The sequence below is a fragment of the Macrobrachium rosenbergii genome, chromosome 29 (genome assembly GCF_040412425.1).
Source record: "Macrobrachium rosenbergii isolate ZJJX-2024 chromosome 29, ASM4041242v1, whole genome shotgun sequence".
Classification (NCBI taxonomy): domain Eukaryota; kingdom Metazoa; phylum Arthropoda; class Malacostraca; order Decapoda; family Palaemonidae; genus Macrobrachium; species Macrobrachium rosenbergii.
Window position 1 is genome coordinate 21,812,947 of NC_089769.1, and position 12,541 is coordinate 21,825,487.

Here is a 12,541-nt window from a genome sequence, read left to right on the forward strand (position 1 = left end):
TTGCATTCAAATAAGAGATCAATATGTAGCAAGTTAGGTTGCCAGTTAATGAATTTTTAACAAAATCCTATGGAGACATGTATCACTTCTGAGCATGGCTATACAATACATGAAAACAATATACTGTACATTAGTTATGTATTTGCAAACTGTACCACATGTGAGTCATCAGTTTTATTGCAGTAAAATGTATGGTAGTATACAGTAACACTCGCACCCCTCTCAGATTGATGGCTGGTGGCTTATTGAAACCAGGTGGATGGGAAGTACAGTTGTAACTAATTATGATATATTCACTAGTTTTCAGAGTGTCTTATTTCAACAAGTACATTTTTATGTAACAAAAGCTAGCCTTGCATTTTGTAATAACTTTATTCAAATAGTAAATTAGCCAGTTTTTAACAAAAAATTTCCATATATATTGATATATATTTTAATTATGCAAGGTCTTTATACTCATGAATTTGGTTTCCAGAACTGATGTCAAGAAGACTGAATAAACTGGCAACACATCAGCATTTTGTGATAAGAGGCACATTACATTCTTGGGGCAAATGAGATAAAGAAAAAGTGTGGTGAGTTTTGTGCTAATAAAGTTGAAACATCATGATAATTTTTTTTAATACAACTTAGGGTAATATACAACCTGATTAGGCAATAAGATCCTTGTAATGGCCATAAAGGAGTATTGGATAAGCAATAACTCTTGTAGTGGCCATAAAAATAACATACTGTAAGCCCAGCTATAGGTTGCCGCCCATTCTTTTAAATAGGAATACATTGCCTGTTGAAGACTAAAATGCTGTATTCCATTTTGTATATATACAGAACTTCATTTCTGATGTATTTAACCATCAGAATGGTTAAGTAGATGAACATCTGTAATGATTATTTTAAAAAGATAAGGATGATGTCAGCATCCTCCCTCCATCCCTTATCACTTGCTCAGTGCTGAGATGCTTTTCTGAGGTGCAGAGAGTAGTTGAATCACAGATTGTTCAGTATCATCAACATAAATGTGGATGAACTGTTATTGTGAGAAGGCTCAGTAAGAAAGGAAATCAGAGGTCCAAAGACTGCTGCCAGGTGGAAGGCAGTCTACCACCACCTCCCCAGCATGCTGTCTTAAGCAGTGTCAACTGGTTATGTTAAAAGGGTATTTTCACACATGCAGAACAAGTTACGCGTATCAGGAATAGGTGCTCCTTATATCCGCAATTCGTTTCCGTGAAATCATCCGTAGGATGTAGCTCTATTTTTAAAAAGTAAGGGAAATGAAAACTGTATTAAATTTTACTCATTGGCAGATGTAATGGTGTTTTGCAAAACACCATTACAGAAAGGACGGTCCTTTTTGTCATGTAGTTGTCCAACTTGTAATATCTCAGATTAAATTGAACAAATAGTATTTCCATTTAAAAGTGAAGCCCCTTTTGGTTGCTGGAGAACATTTCCGGTATATTTAGAAAAATTTTCATTCATCAGTTTTGGGTCTGACGCAATGACATAAAAGGCTACTATAATTTGGCTATGTATAATGAGCTTGAATAAATGTCACAGCATTGCATTTAATGTAGAAGTTTCTGGAGATGTTGAATCAGGGGATACATAACTGATCTTATAAATATTGCATGAATTCATTTGGAACAAAAAATACACTTCATTACTCTTGTGTGAAGTGCAAATAGTCTCAAAATGCTTTTGAATAAAGAAATATCCAAAACCACTCAGCTGATTGGACTAAGGATACATCCCAGTTCCCATGATGTATGTAGCATGACAGCAGTAGTATTTTTTTTAGCTTGAGGTGGCAACATTATCCATATATGAAGCACATTGCCTTTGACCCTAGGTCATTTAATGAAGTTAGGGTCACAGACAGAAATTGTCTTTTAAGCCCAGCCTTAAGGTTGTATGGTGACTCAATTAAGTGATTCCATTATACACTATATGCAAATAGATTTATGGTTATTTACTTTCATGAGTAGCTCAAAAGAAATTGAAATCAGTGGTATATCTTGTGAAAATAATTCTAGTAAATAGCATTTTTATAATAAAAACTGTAGCTGTTAAAATTTTTATTTTCTCTTCCAGACCATGGATGACTTAATCAAGGAACCAGATAGACTGGAATTTGTGGATTCAGACCACATCATGAACTATCTGCAGAACATGGATGAGGCTTGTGAAAATAGTTTGATGGGTTGTGAGGAGAGCATGGGAGAAGGAGTTTCATTTGATAAAGACCTTGCCAAGCTTAACATGACCGAGGTGCTTCTTGACAACCTAATCAAGAGTGTATGTGTTGGCATTAATGACTCAACCCTCATTAATAAGGATGACACAGCTGGAATGCCTTCTCTTACAGATAATGATAGCTCTGATATGGATATTATTGCCAAGTCTTTAAGTTTAGATGCATTTGAAAATACACAGCTAAATGAAGTTAATGAGACAGGCAAGCTTACAAATGAGACTTTTCATGCTGATAACAGTTTTCCAAAGCAGAGTTTAGGTGCTTCTGAAAGTTGCAGCGTGGACATAGCAAAGAAGACAGATTCAGAGCCAGTTTGTAAAAATGAAAGCGTTCAGAAAAGTTTACAGCCGCCTTCAAAAGAGGACGATAATGATGTAATTGTCTTGGATGAAAAAGAATTTTCTGAGTTGATCAAAATGGAAAAGCAAGGTGCAGAAACTGATGATTGTGAAATTATTGAAGAAAAGAAACCAACTTCATCTTGTGATGCAAAGACTATTAGAACTGAAAAACTAGATAAGACAATTAATGTAGATAAAGAAACATCTGACCATGCTTTCCATATAAATGATAATATGAAACAGGGGCTTTCCAAACTTGCTTTTCCATCTAAGGTATCTTTTTCCAGAAGTTCTGTTCAGAAAAAGAAAATTCCACCTCTTCGCCCAATAACAAATACAAGGATTACTATTGGACAAGTTTTGGAAAAAGCACAAGATGTACAGAATAATGTGTTGGTTAAGACTGGATTAGATGATTCAAAGGATGCTCGGGGTGATAAGCCATCAAATCCTGTAGTAGATAATGTAAATTTGTGTTTAAGACAGTTGTCTTCTGGCAGTGCATCAACTGCTTCTAGTGAGAAAAGCATTGAGGATAAAATTATTACCACCATTTCTAGCCCATCTCCGACTAGCAGCCCTGCCCTTATTGATGATCAGGATGAGATGCTTAAGGCCAAAAACAAATTACAAGGTAAAAATTTGTTGTATATTGTGCGTACTTTCACCTTAGCTGTAATATAATATTTTTTTTATATAAACCCATCAGTCATATATATGGACACATTTCTGTTTTTTGAATGCTCTCAGACATGCTAGTCATTTGTCTCAACATACAGGAAAACAAAATTTTCACATGCATGTGCCACTTGAACCACAGGTACCCGCTAATACCTTCCTCATCGTACAAATGGTTTGAAAATGAGACTGCAAGATCAATGGGCCTGGAGTAGGTAACTTACTATGTATATGGTTGATGGGTTTATATGAAAAGGTTAGTTGTTCCTACACGTATACAAACCCTCGGTCTTTACATAGGGGATTTACTTTCAGTGCCAGCTGGAGCCGGCTGTTTTAACTTAAAACAAGGTGGATATTGGTAGTTGGCTACAGATGGAAGGGGAGGAATCCCCTCCATCCAGTTGCTACACATTCTCTTATTTTTTTGGCCACGCGGAGACAGACATGTCTCTTCTGCTGCCTGCCTTTTGACTTAATTCTTTATTATCCTTTTCATTTATATATATTTTTACGAATTTCCCTGGGGTTATTTGATTTTTAGAGATTTTTACAGGCTGGCAATGGAAACTTTATTTAATTGGACTTGGAGTTCTGACTTACGTAAAGGGAAATCGTAAAAAACAAAGAACAAGGAATGATTGTAGGAGCTGAAGGCTCTACTTCATAAGGAAATGTTACGTAAACACTTGGGATAAATTAAGGAATTATATTTACAAAAGAAAGCATTAGAAGGGAAAATGGATAATTGAATTGTTAAAGGGCTTGCAATGCCTGAAGATCCTCCTACTGGAGTCTTGACTAAGGGCAAGACACAGTCCAAGATGAGTCCATTGTGAATAGGTCCCTCTGCAAGAGAGATTTACACATTACACACCAGTAAAGGAAAATATAACATAGAATATGACTCGAGTCTGCACTGAGGGTGCCAAGGACTCAAGGTATAACTGAACACTTTACACTGGAACAAGAAACATTGCGAAAGGCACTGAACAAATGACACAAGGATGAGAAACAATACTGGCACTCGGTAACACTTCAAAAGGGCAAATGGTCGTGACTGAAAAGTCTTTACTCGCACTTTACCGTACAGGAAGCGGGTCTCTGGCGAAGGATGACGAGGGACAATCACACGTGACATCATACTCAGGTTCCTGGGTAGGTCCTTTCGAGGATGACGGTAGCACTGGGTTCACATCAGGAGTCTGGTGTGGACATCTGGGTGGAGGGCGACCTCTCAGCGTCTTGTATCACTCGCCCGCATGTATAGCTAACTGCATACTACCCACCAACTGCCCAATAACTACTCGAAATGTCTCCTGTCCTTCTCTTTTAAGGCCTCGGCCGAGTGTCATGACTGAGTGCAGAGATTGGTGACCGTGTGCAAAAGATGTGTCATTTGCCCAGGTGTTCAGCCATCCGGTTGCCTCTTCCCAGGGATCCTGCAAAAGGAAAGACAATTCAGCAGCTTAATCTGCCTTTAGAAGGTTGTTTGCAGCTTAGTTGGGCTAAGCTGCTTAAAGGAGTGGCACCCAGCCTCATCTTTGCCCCTTTCAACCGTGCCATCTAAATGTCTGTTTCAGGTAAAGAAAGGGACAGATCGGAATGTTGATAACTTTGTTTTGATATCTAGGTCAACTGCGATTGAGTAGGCAGCGACACTTCTACTTTCAATAAACTAAGTGCAAATTAAGGGTCGTCTGTGCAGCAACTTCTTGTATTATAATATATATATATATATATATAATTTTTTTTTTTTTTTTTTTTTTTTTTTTTTTTTTTTTTTAGATATTTTGTCTGTTGTGAAATAATGCAACGAAATCTTTTTTGTTACATTTTGTTATTTTCGCTCTTTCATGCTATGTAGTTATTCGTTCACAGTTATGCTACGTAGTTGTTTCATATAAGTAACTTACCAAGTAATTACTTGGCTATAGCTTTAACCTCGCGCAGCAACCGCAAATTCAAAACATCGCAGTAGCGTTTCCGATGCATAATGTAGGTGACAGGCCCAAGTTCTTTAGCATTTTGCTGGAAGTTGGTGAAGTATTATTGCCTTGGGATTAGCTTTCAATGAGTTACGTCTGATTCAGGTGCTTCTATCCTTTGTTATTGTAGCAAATCCAAGTTTGATAAGAAGTTGAGGCTCAATCCAAGTTTGATAAGAAGTTGAGGCTTGTAGCGAGTTTAATGTCTGAGATAGGGGCATCCGTAAAAGTCATAATGGACAAAGTGTTTTGTCAGAAAGTGTCTTTTGAAGTGCAAGTTGAAGAGGTGGCTTCTCGTCCCGCTGGCTCTCCTAGACAAAGGTCACTGCCCTGCTCCCCTAACCCTGGGAGAAGGCATACCGGAAAGGCATGTCGTTGAATGTGCATCGTTTGTCTTCCAGCTCAGATTCCGATTCTGATCACAGGCGCCGTAAGCACTTCCTTGATTTTGATTCTTCCCATCCATTGAAGAGGAACATGGACGACACCAGTTGGTCATCCCCGTTTCCTGTTAAGTGATACAAGGAGGCTTCTGGCAGCCCACAGCCTTCTTGCAGCTTCTCGGTGGATCCCTCAGTCTTTGCATCGGTCCAACTCCCTTCTCATCCATAGGATTCTCCAGTAACGTTCTCTCCAGATCGTCTGTTCATTGAGTGCCCTCTTTTGGATGCCAAGCTCCCGAAGCACCACTCCAAGTGCCATCACAAGCACCCAGAACCCGCTCCCGAGAGCCAAGTCCAGGCTCCAATGCGCCCAGCACCAGCTTCTGAGCACCCGGTGCCACTGACCAAAGGCCTGGCACCAATTCTTCGTCACCCATCTACCACTTTCAAGTGCCAAGAACTCACCTCGGATGAAGATGAGCCTTCTTTGGTGCCCATCAAACAACAGCTTTCTGAGATTATGAGCATCATTAGGAAAGCTCCCACATCTAAGCCTCCTCAGGAATTATCCCTGTCTCCAATCTTGTCAGAGGATGAAGAGGAGATTAACCAAGATTCTGCTCCTCTTTCAACATATGCAGCTCCCCTTCGCTACCTGTTGGTGAGCTTTCCGTCTTTTTTCACTCCAGCTGCCCCGGCCTCGCCTGCTTCTTCCTTCCTGATGAGGAGCCACCCAGAAGATAGCTCCGGGCTCCCGAAGATTGTTCTTTCCCCATCATCGAAGAAGGCTCTTAAAGAAATCCAAGACTGGCTGTCTTCCAAGAGAGAGCAAGGCACTTTTGCACATCCACCCTCTTGTCTGGTTAAGAGGAGATGCTTGTCATACACCACTGGGGAAGCTCCCTTGTTGGGAGTCGCTGCCTCCTCCCAAGGAGACTTCTCCGGCCTCATCGACTCTTCTCGACCTTTGGCTTTCACTTCAGCAAAGAGTATGTTCTCTTCGGCAGAGCTGGACCACCTTGTTAAGAACCTCTTCAAGGTTTTTGAATTGTTCAGCTTCCATCAGGGATGGCTCTTCAGAACTCACGACCCTTTTCTCTTTCGGAGCTTTGAAGAAGAGGGAACTTTGGTGCTCCTTTACCATAAGAGGAGCCACGCAGTTGCAGAGGTCGGCGTTGTTATTTTCGCCCCTGGACTCTCTTCACCTTTTCACTCAGTCGATCATGGAAGAGATTACTTTGGACCTTCAGAAGAAGTCTACTCAAGAACTCTTAGCTCTGCCCTCCAAGCTCCCCAAGAGTTCTTCGTCGTCATTGTTTGGGCCTAAGATGGTCTCTCTGCTGCAATAGCATCCCTTTCGTGGAAGCAAGCCTAAGTTGCAATCTTGGCCCAGCTCCAATGTCAGGTTCCCCTCTAGCTCCATCAAGAGGAGCTCTTCCAAGACCTTGTCCAAGAAGTGAGCAAGAAGTCCTTCGTGGCCTGTTAAGAGCCAGACTTCGCCATTTTTGGGAGAAGTGGGATCACAGAGGGGCAGACCAGTGGATCATCAAGATTCTGAAGGAGGGCTACTGCATTCTTTTCTTGGCCCCTTTAGTCACCTCTCCCATCACCTTGACGGCCTACTTAGCAGTCTCAGAGAAGCATTTGACCCTTTTGAAGAAAGTATCGTCTCCCCTTTTGAAGAAAGTATCATCTCTCCTTTTGAAGAGAGCCATAGAAGAAGTCAAGGACATCAGCACAGAGGGCTTCTACAATCATCTGTTTGTAGTTCCCAAAACGTCAGGCGGCTGGAGACCAGTCCTAGATGTAAGAGCCCTAAATCACTTCGTAAGGAAGATGAAGTTCAAGATGAAAGTGAATCAGTCGGTCTTGTCATCCATTCACCGGGGCGATTGGACGATAACGCTAGGCTTGCAAGATGCATTCTTTCATATCCCCATCCATCTGGACTTCAGGAAGTACCTCAGGCTCGTCTTCCAGGGCAAAGTCTTCCAGTTTCGGTCTCTCTGCTTCAACCTCTCCATGGCACCTCAAGTGTTTACGTGAGTCCTCTCACCCCTCACCAAATCACCTGGTCAGCATTAACATCAGCCTTTACCTGGACAACTGGCTTCTTCGATCCCCTTTGAAGGAGAAGTGCATGAAGGATTTATGGACCACTCTTCGCTTTACTCAGGAACTAGGACTTCTTTTAAATCTTCAAAAGTCCCAGGTAGCCCCGACACAGGAGATTCTCTATTTGGGGATGATTCTCAACTCACTGACTTTTCAGGCTTTTCCATCCCCCACGAGAATCGACAACTGCCTCCAGACGATCGCAGTTTTCTTGTCCTCTCATCGTGTTCGGCCCACCAATGGATGAGCCTACTAGGGACTCTTTCATCCATCGAGACTTTCGTCAAGTTAGGCAGATTGTACGCGAGAATTCTCCAGTGCTACCTAAAAGCCAACTGGGGCAGGAAAACTCAACCATACTCTTCTCAATGGAAGTTACATACCAACATCAGGGAGTTGAAGGCCATTTATCTAGGCCTTCATTCTTCTCGACCATGACTTACAACAAGACAGTGGTAGTACACGCGGACAATACCACCGCACTGTTGTACAGTATATCCGAGAACTGGGGCTACTCGTTCTTGCTCCCTCTGCCAGGCAGCAAAGGATCTTCTTTTTTGAGCACACCAAAATCAAGTGACGGTGATCACCTGATTTATTCAGGGAAACTGAATGTCCTGGCGGATGAACTGAGCCGTCAGAAGCAGGTCCTTCCCACCGAGTGGACCCTGGATCCCATGGTCTGTGTCATTCTTTGGAGACTGTGGGGCAAACCGACTCTAGACCTGTTTGCCACCTCAAGAAACAATCGCCTTCCTCTCTTCTGCTCTCGAGCCCTAGATCCCCTGGCATGGGCGACAGATGCCATGCTCCAAGACTGGTTGGACCTGGATCTGTATGCCTTCCCACCCTTCATCATGGTGAGGGAAGTGCTGAATGAGTTTGTGTTGCACCCCATCTCGATGACCCTGGCAGCTCCGTTCTGGCCCACGAAGGAATGTTTCCCGGACATTCTACGTCTTTTGGTAGACTTCCTGAGGCTGCTTCCCCAAAGACAGTTGCTACTCAAACAACCTCACTTCAATAGATACCACCAAAGGTTGTCCACCCTCGCTCTGACAAGCTTCAGACTGTCAGGAAACTCGTCAGAGCGAAAGGTTTTTCAAGGGCAGCTGCGGAAGCTGTTGCTAAGTGCAGATGACAATCTTCTTGCAAAGTCTACCAATCGGACAATTTTTCGTCAATGATGCCTCAGACATAACATCTCTTCTTCTGAGACATCTTTGACTCAAATAGCGGACTTCCTCCTCTATCTGAGAACCTCTAGAGGGCTGTCCTCTTCCACCATTAAAGGATACCGAGCAATGCTTACCTCAGTTTTTAAGCACAGAGGTATGGACCTGTCATCAAACCAGGGTCTAAATGACCTTATCAGATCATTTGACACGGCAAAGCAGAAGAAGTCCGATATGGTTTCGTGGAACCTAGATGTCGTGCTAAAGTGGCTCACAGGCCGTCCTTCCTCGTGGCTTTGGCGACTGCCAAGCATGTGTGTGAACTGCAAGCTATTGACGAAATGGTAGGCTTCTCCCAAGGAGACAGTGTGCTCTTTCACGCTGGGTTTCCTAGCCAAGAACAAGGATGCATCCAAATCCTGGCCTTGCTCCTTCCATATTAAGAGTTTAAAGGAAATCCTGGGCCTAGAGGAAGAAGAAAAGGCTCTTTGCCCAGTCAGAGCCTTAAGATATTATCTGCAAAGGATTGAGAAGATCAGAGGACCTTCTAACAACCTGTAGTGTTCTATCAAGAATCCTTTTCACCCTCTTGAAGAACACATTGTTGTTCTTCCTAAGGGACCTGATCTCCAAGGCACATTCTCAGATCCAGGAAGACACTTTGCCTGCGTTCAAAGTGAAAGTGCACGAAGCCCAAGCAGTTGCTACCTCTCCTGCCTTCAAACATAATTTATCCCTTTCAGCCATTCTTCAGTCAACCTTTTGGAGGTGCAAATCAATATTTGCATCTCCCAACTTGAAAGAAGTTGAAACAGTGTTTGAAAATTGCAGTACCCTCGGGCCATTATCAGTGGCGGGCATGGTTTAAGTTAAATGGCTGGCTCCAGCTTGCACTGAAGGTAAATTGCCTGTGTAAATATATATATATTGTATATATATACAGTATATATTACCCAAATTGCAATTTAGGTGAAAGGGCTGAGATCTTGAATATTTCCATGGCATTTGTATTTACCTATAGGATCTGGGAGAGCATTTGCATGCTGTTATGAGTCAGGGACCACAGCTCTAATAACTCAGAGGAATGTATAAAGGAAAGGACAAACACTTTACTTGAAAGCAAGCACATGTACTTGAGAAGTATCTTTGGGATTGGAGGACAAATGCACAAAATTTTCATAGTGAATAGGTAACCTGGTAATCCTGAAAGAGTACATCCCTAAACAGGAATTATGAAGGGAGATGAGCTGTGAATAAATGAAAGATGTTGGGAACCTGATATCTTTCAGTTAGTAAAAATTCAACCATTTATGAGTTTGTTTCATAAATAAAACTTAGCAAATATGCTTTACACTTCTGTTGGCTTTCAAGGTAACATGCCTCAGCTGGTAGGAGACAGTATTCTTCATGACCTGCTTATTGCATTGTCCTGTTTAGAGTTGCATCCTTGTGTTTTCATCCTTGTATTCTGTGGTTTTATGCACAGCCTCGTCACTGTACATACTAGATGAGCCTTGTTGCTTGTGAAGGAAGGAAGGGAGCATCTGGTGAAAGCTGCTGCAGAAAGTTCTTGGCTGATTGTCATCTTACTCTTAGCTGTGAGGTGTGGTGCAGACAACAATCCCACTTACATCACATTTATAGCATGTGTTTGGCTTTCCAAGGCAGCACATAGAATGGCTGTCTTCAGTGGGAGATCCAGCAGTGATACCTCTAAAGTGGAGTGGTTTGTATTGAGGCTTGATAGGCTTCTCAGGGCAAGGGAGTGATCCCAGATAGTAGGTTTAGGCGACAACTTCTGAAGAACCACATTTCTTGAAATGCTAGATGAGTATCAGCCCCACTGAAGAACTCACAGGATAAATGGTTAGAAGTGTAACCACTTTTTCATAGCTACACCAGGAAGCTGACACGATATGGTGAGCTCATAAAGAGGAAATGAGCTAGGAGACTCTGGGTAGCAGGTAAGAGCTTTGTTGACTCATAAAAAGTGAACGTTATTGATGAATTTCCAGTTTTCCTGGTGGTGCATGTGGAGTGAGATTACCATTTCTCTGTGTGTTAGACTGAAGTCAGAATCTGGGGACCTAGAAAGACCTCTCATGTGGGCAAAAATATGATTGATGTGTTGTGACAGAACACTTACTATACTGGATAATGTTATTGAGGAATACATTTTTGTGATTTGAATCATAATTATATGTAAAAATAAACTTATTTTTTATTCCAGAGAAAACAAAGGTTAAGAGTAAGGCTGCTGGTCGATTAAAATTAGTTAATAAGATGTCTGAATTGTTGAAATTTACATTTGATCACGAGCATTTCCCATCCTCAGTTAACATGGCACGACTTGCCAAGATAGTGGGAGTGACGTGGGTAAGTGTTATATATTTTATTTTTATAACTTTTGTTTTTTCAGTTACTCTTATACAATTTAAAGTTTTCCCATTCCATTTTTGGGTGACAAATATTATGATTGCCGATGTGTACCAGCATGCTCAGGGAGTGAGTAACCTTTGTTGTTCTGGCAGCATTTAAGAATCATTGTATTTGCTGTATAATTTTGTGTTATGATTTACTGTCTAAAAACTGGTTAAACAACCTAATTTTAGCAATAATAAGAATGGCAAAAATTGTAATAATAATATCTTGGAATAAGACCCTCTTTCAAACAAACCTCATTAAAAAGAATGGCCACCTTGAAGCCTTTGAGTTGATATTGCAATTTCTCAATTTCTGAAACTAGTTTATGTCATATTTATAACCGCAAGCAGGCTTACTCAGATTGTAGAGGTTTTTTTGGTTGCTACTGAAAGCTGGGGGCGCGTTGCTTTTCCTGTTAGCTGAGAGTGGAACGATTCGTATGGCAGAGTCTAGCTGAGTGCCAAAGGTGCTGATTGGCTGGCGCCAGGTCCCAAGAGTTTTGATCATAGGGCATGCTGCCTAAAGTAGAGGGCGGCTGAAGAGCTATCCTAGGGGTGTGCTTTGCTGTTCTCATAGTGTTGGTAGGGAGAAGAAGGGGCTCCTGGGTCTCATTTAGCAATGGTTTCCATCAGAGGGTGGCAAGAGCTTCCTTATATCTGAGACAGCAATGGTCAGTGTCACCATCCAGGATCAACAAAGGCAAATGTGGATTTGCATAGGCAGAGTAGCCATGGGTTTTCCTTGGTGTGCTGTTTGCCATCTTTTATATGGGAGTGGTTGATCAGCATGTCTTCTGCAGAACCCCCAGACCAGCTGTGTATGTTTGGTACATTGATGACACCTTCATCAACATCACCAACAAGAATGAGCTGGAGACTCTTAAGTACACTTTGAGGAGGAATCAGCTCTCTGCTTCACGGCTGAGAAACGTGGATGGAACCATTCCCATTTGGACATCCGTGTTGCCAGCACTCCCCAAGACTTTCATATGTGGGCCCGCCATAAGCCAACCAACATCAGGCTCTGCCTCAGTGGCAGTAGTGAATGCCTGGAAAAATTTAAATCATCAGTTATAAATGCCTAGGTTCACTGTGCCCTCTCATGCTGTTCTTCCTAGAGTACATCTTCCATTGAGCCCCAGTATGTTGCCCAAACCCAGGTGGATAATTGGTATTCACTG

At 41.9% G+C, this 12,541-nt stretch overlaps 1 protein-coding gene across 5 annotated transcripts in view; it reads left to right on the forward strand.

The window, feature by feature from the left end:
* LOC136854667 (uncharacterized) overlaps positions 1 to 12,541 on the forward strand; it is a 254,920-nt gene that overhangs the window by 212,801 nt on the left and 29,578 nt on the right. For 3 of the 5 annotated variants that reach the window (XM_067131260.1, XM_067131258.1, XM_067131261.1), the window contains exons 2-4: positions 476 to 575; positions 2,095 to 3,232; positions 11,168 to 11,313. In XM_067131260.1, coding sequence (XP_066987361.1) covers positions 2,098 to 3,232; positions 11,168 to 11,313 — 1,281 coding nt within the window. In that variant the 5' untranslated portion in view covers positions 476 to 575; positions 2,095 to 2,097. The remainder of the gene's footprint in view (positions 1 to 475; positions 576 to 2,094; positions 3,233 to 11,167; positions 11,314 to 12,541) is intronic. The other 2 variants (XM_067131257.1, XM_067131259.1) reach the window with 1 other exon arrangement.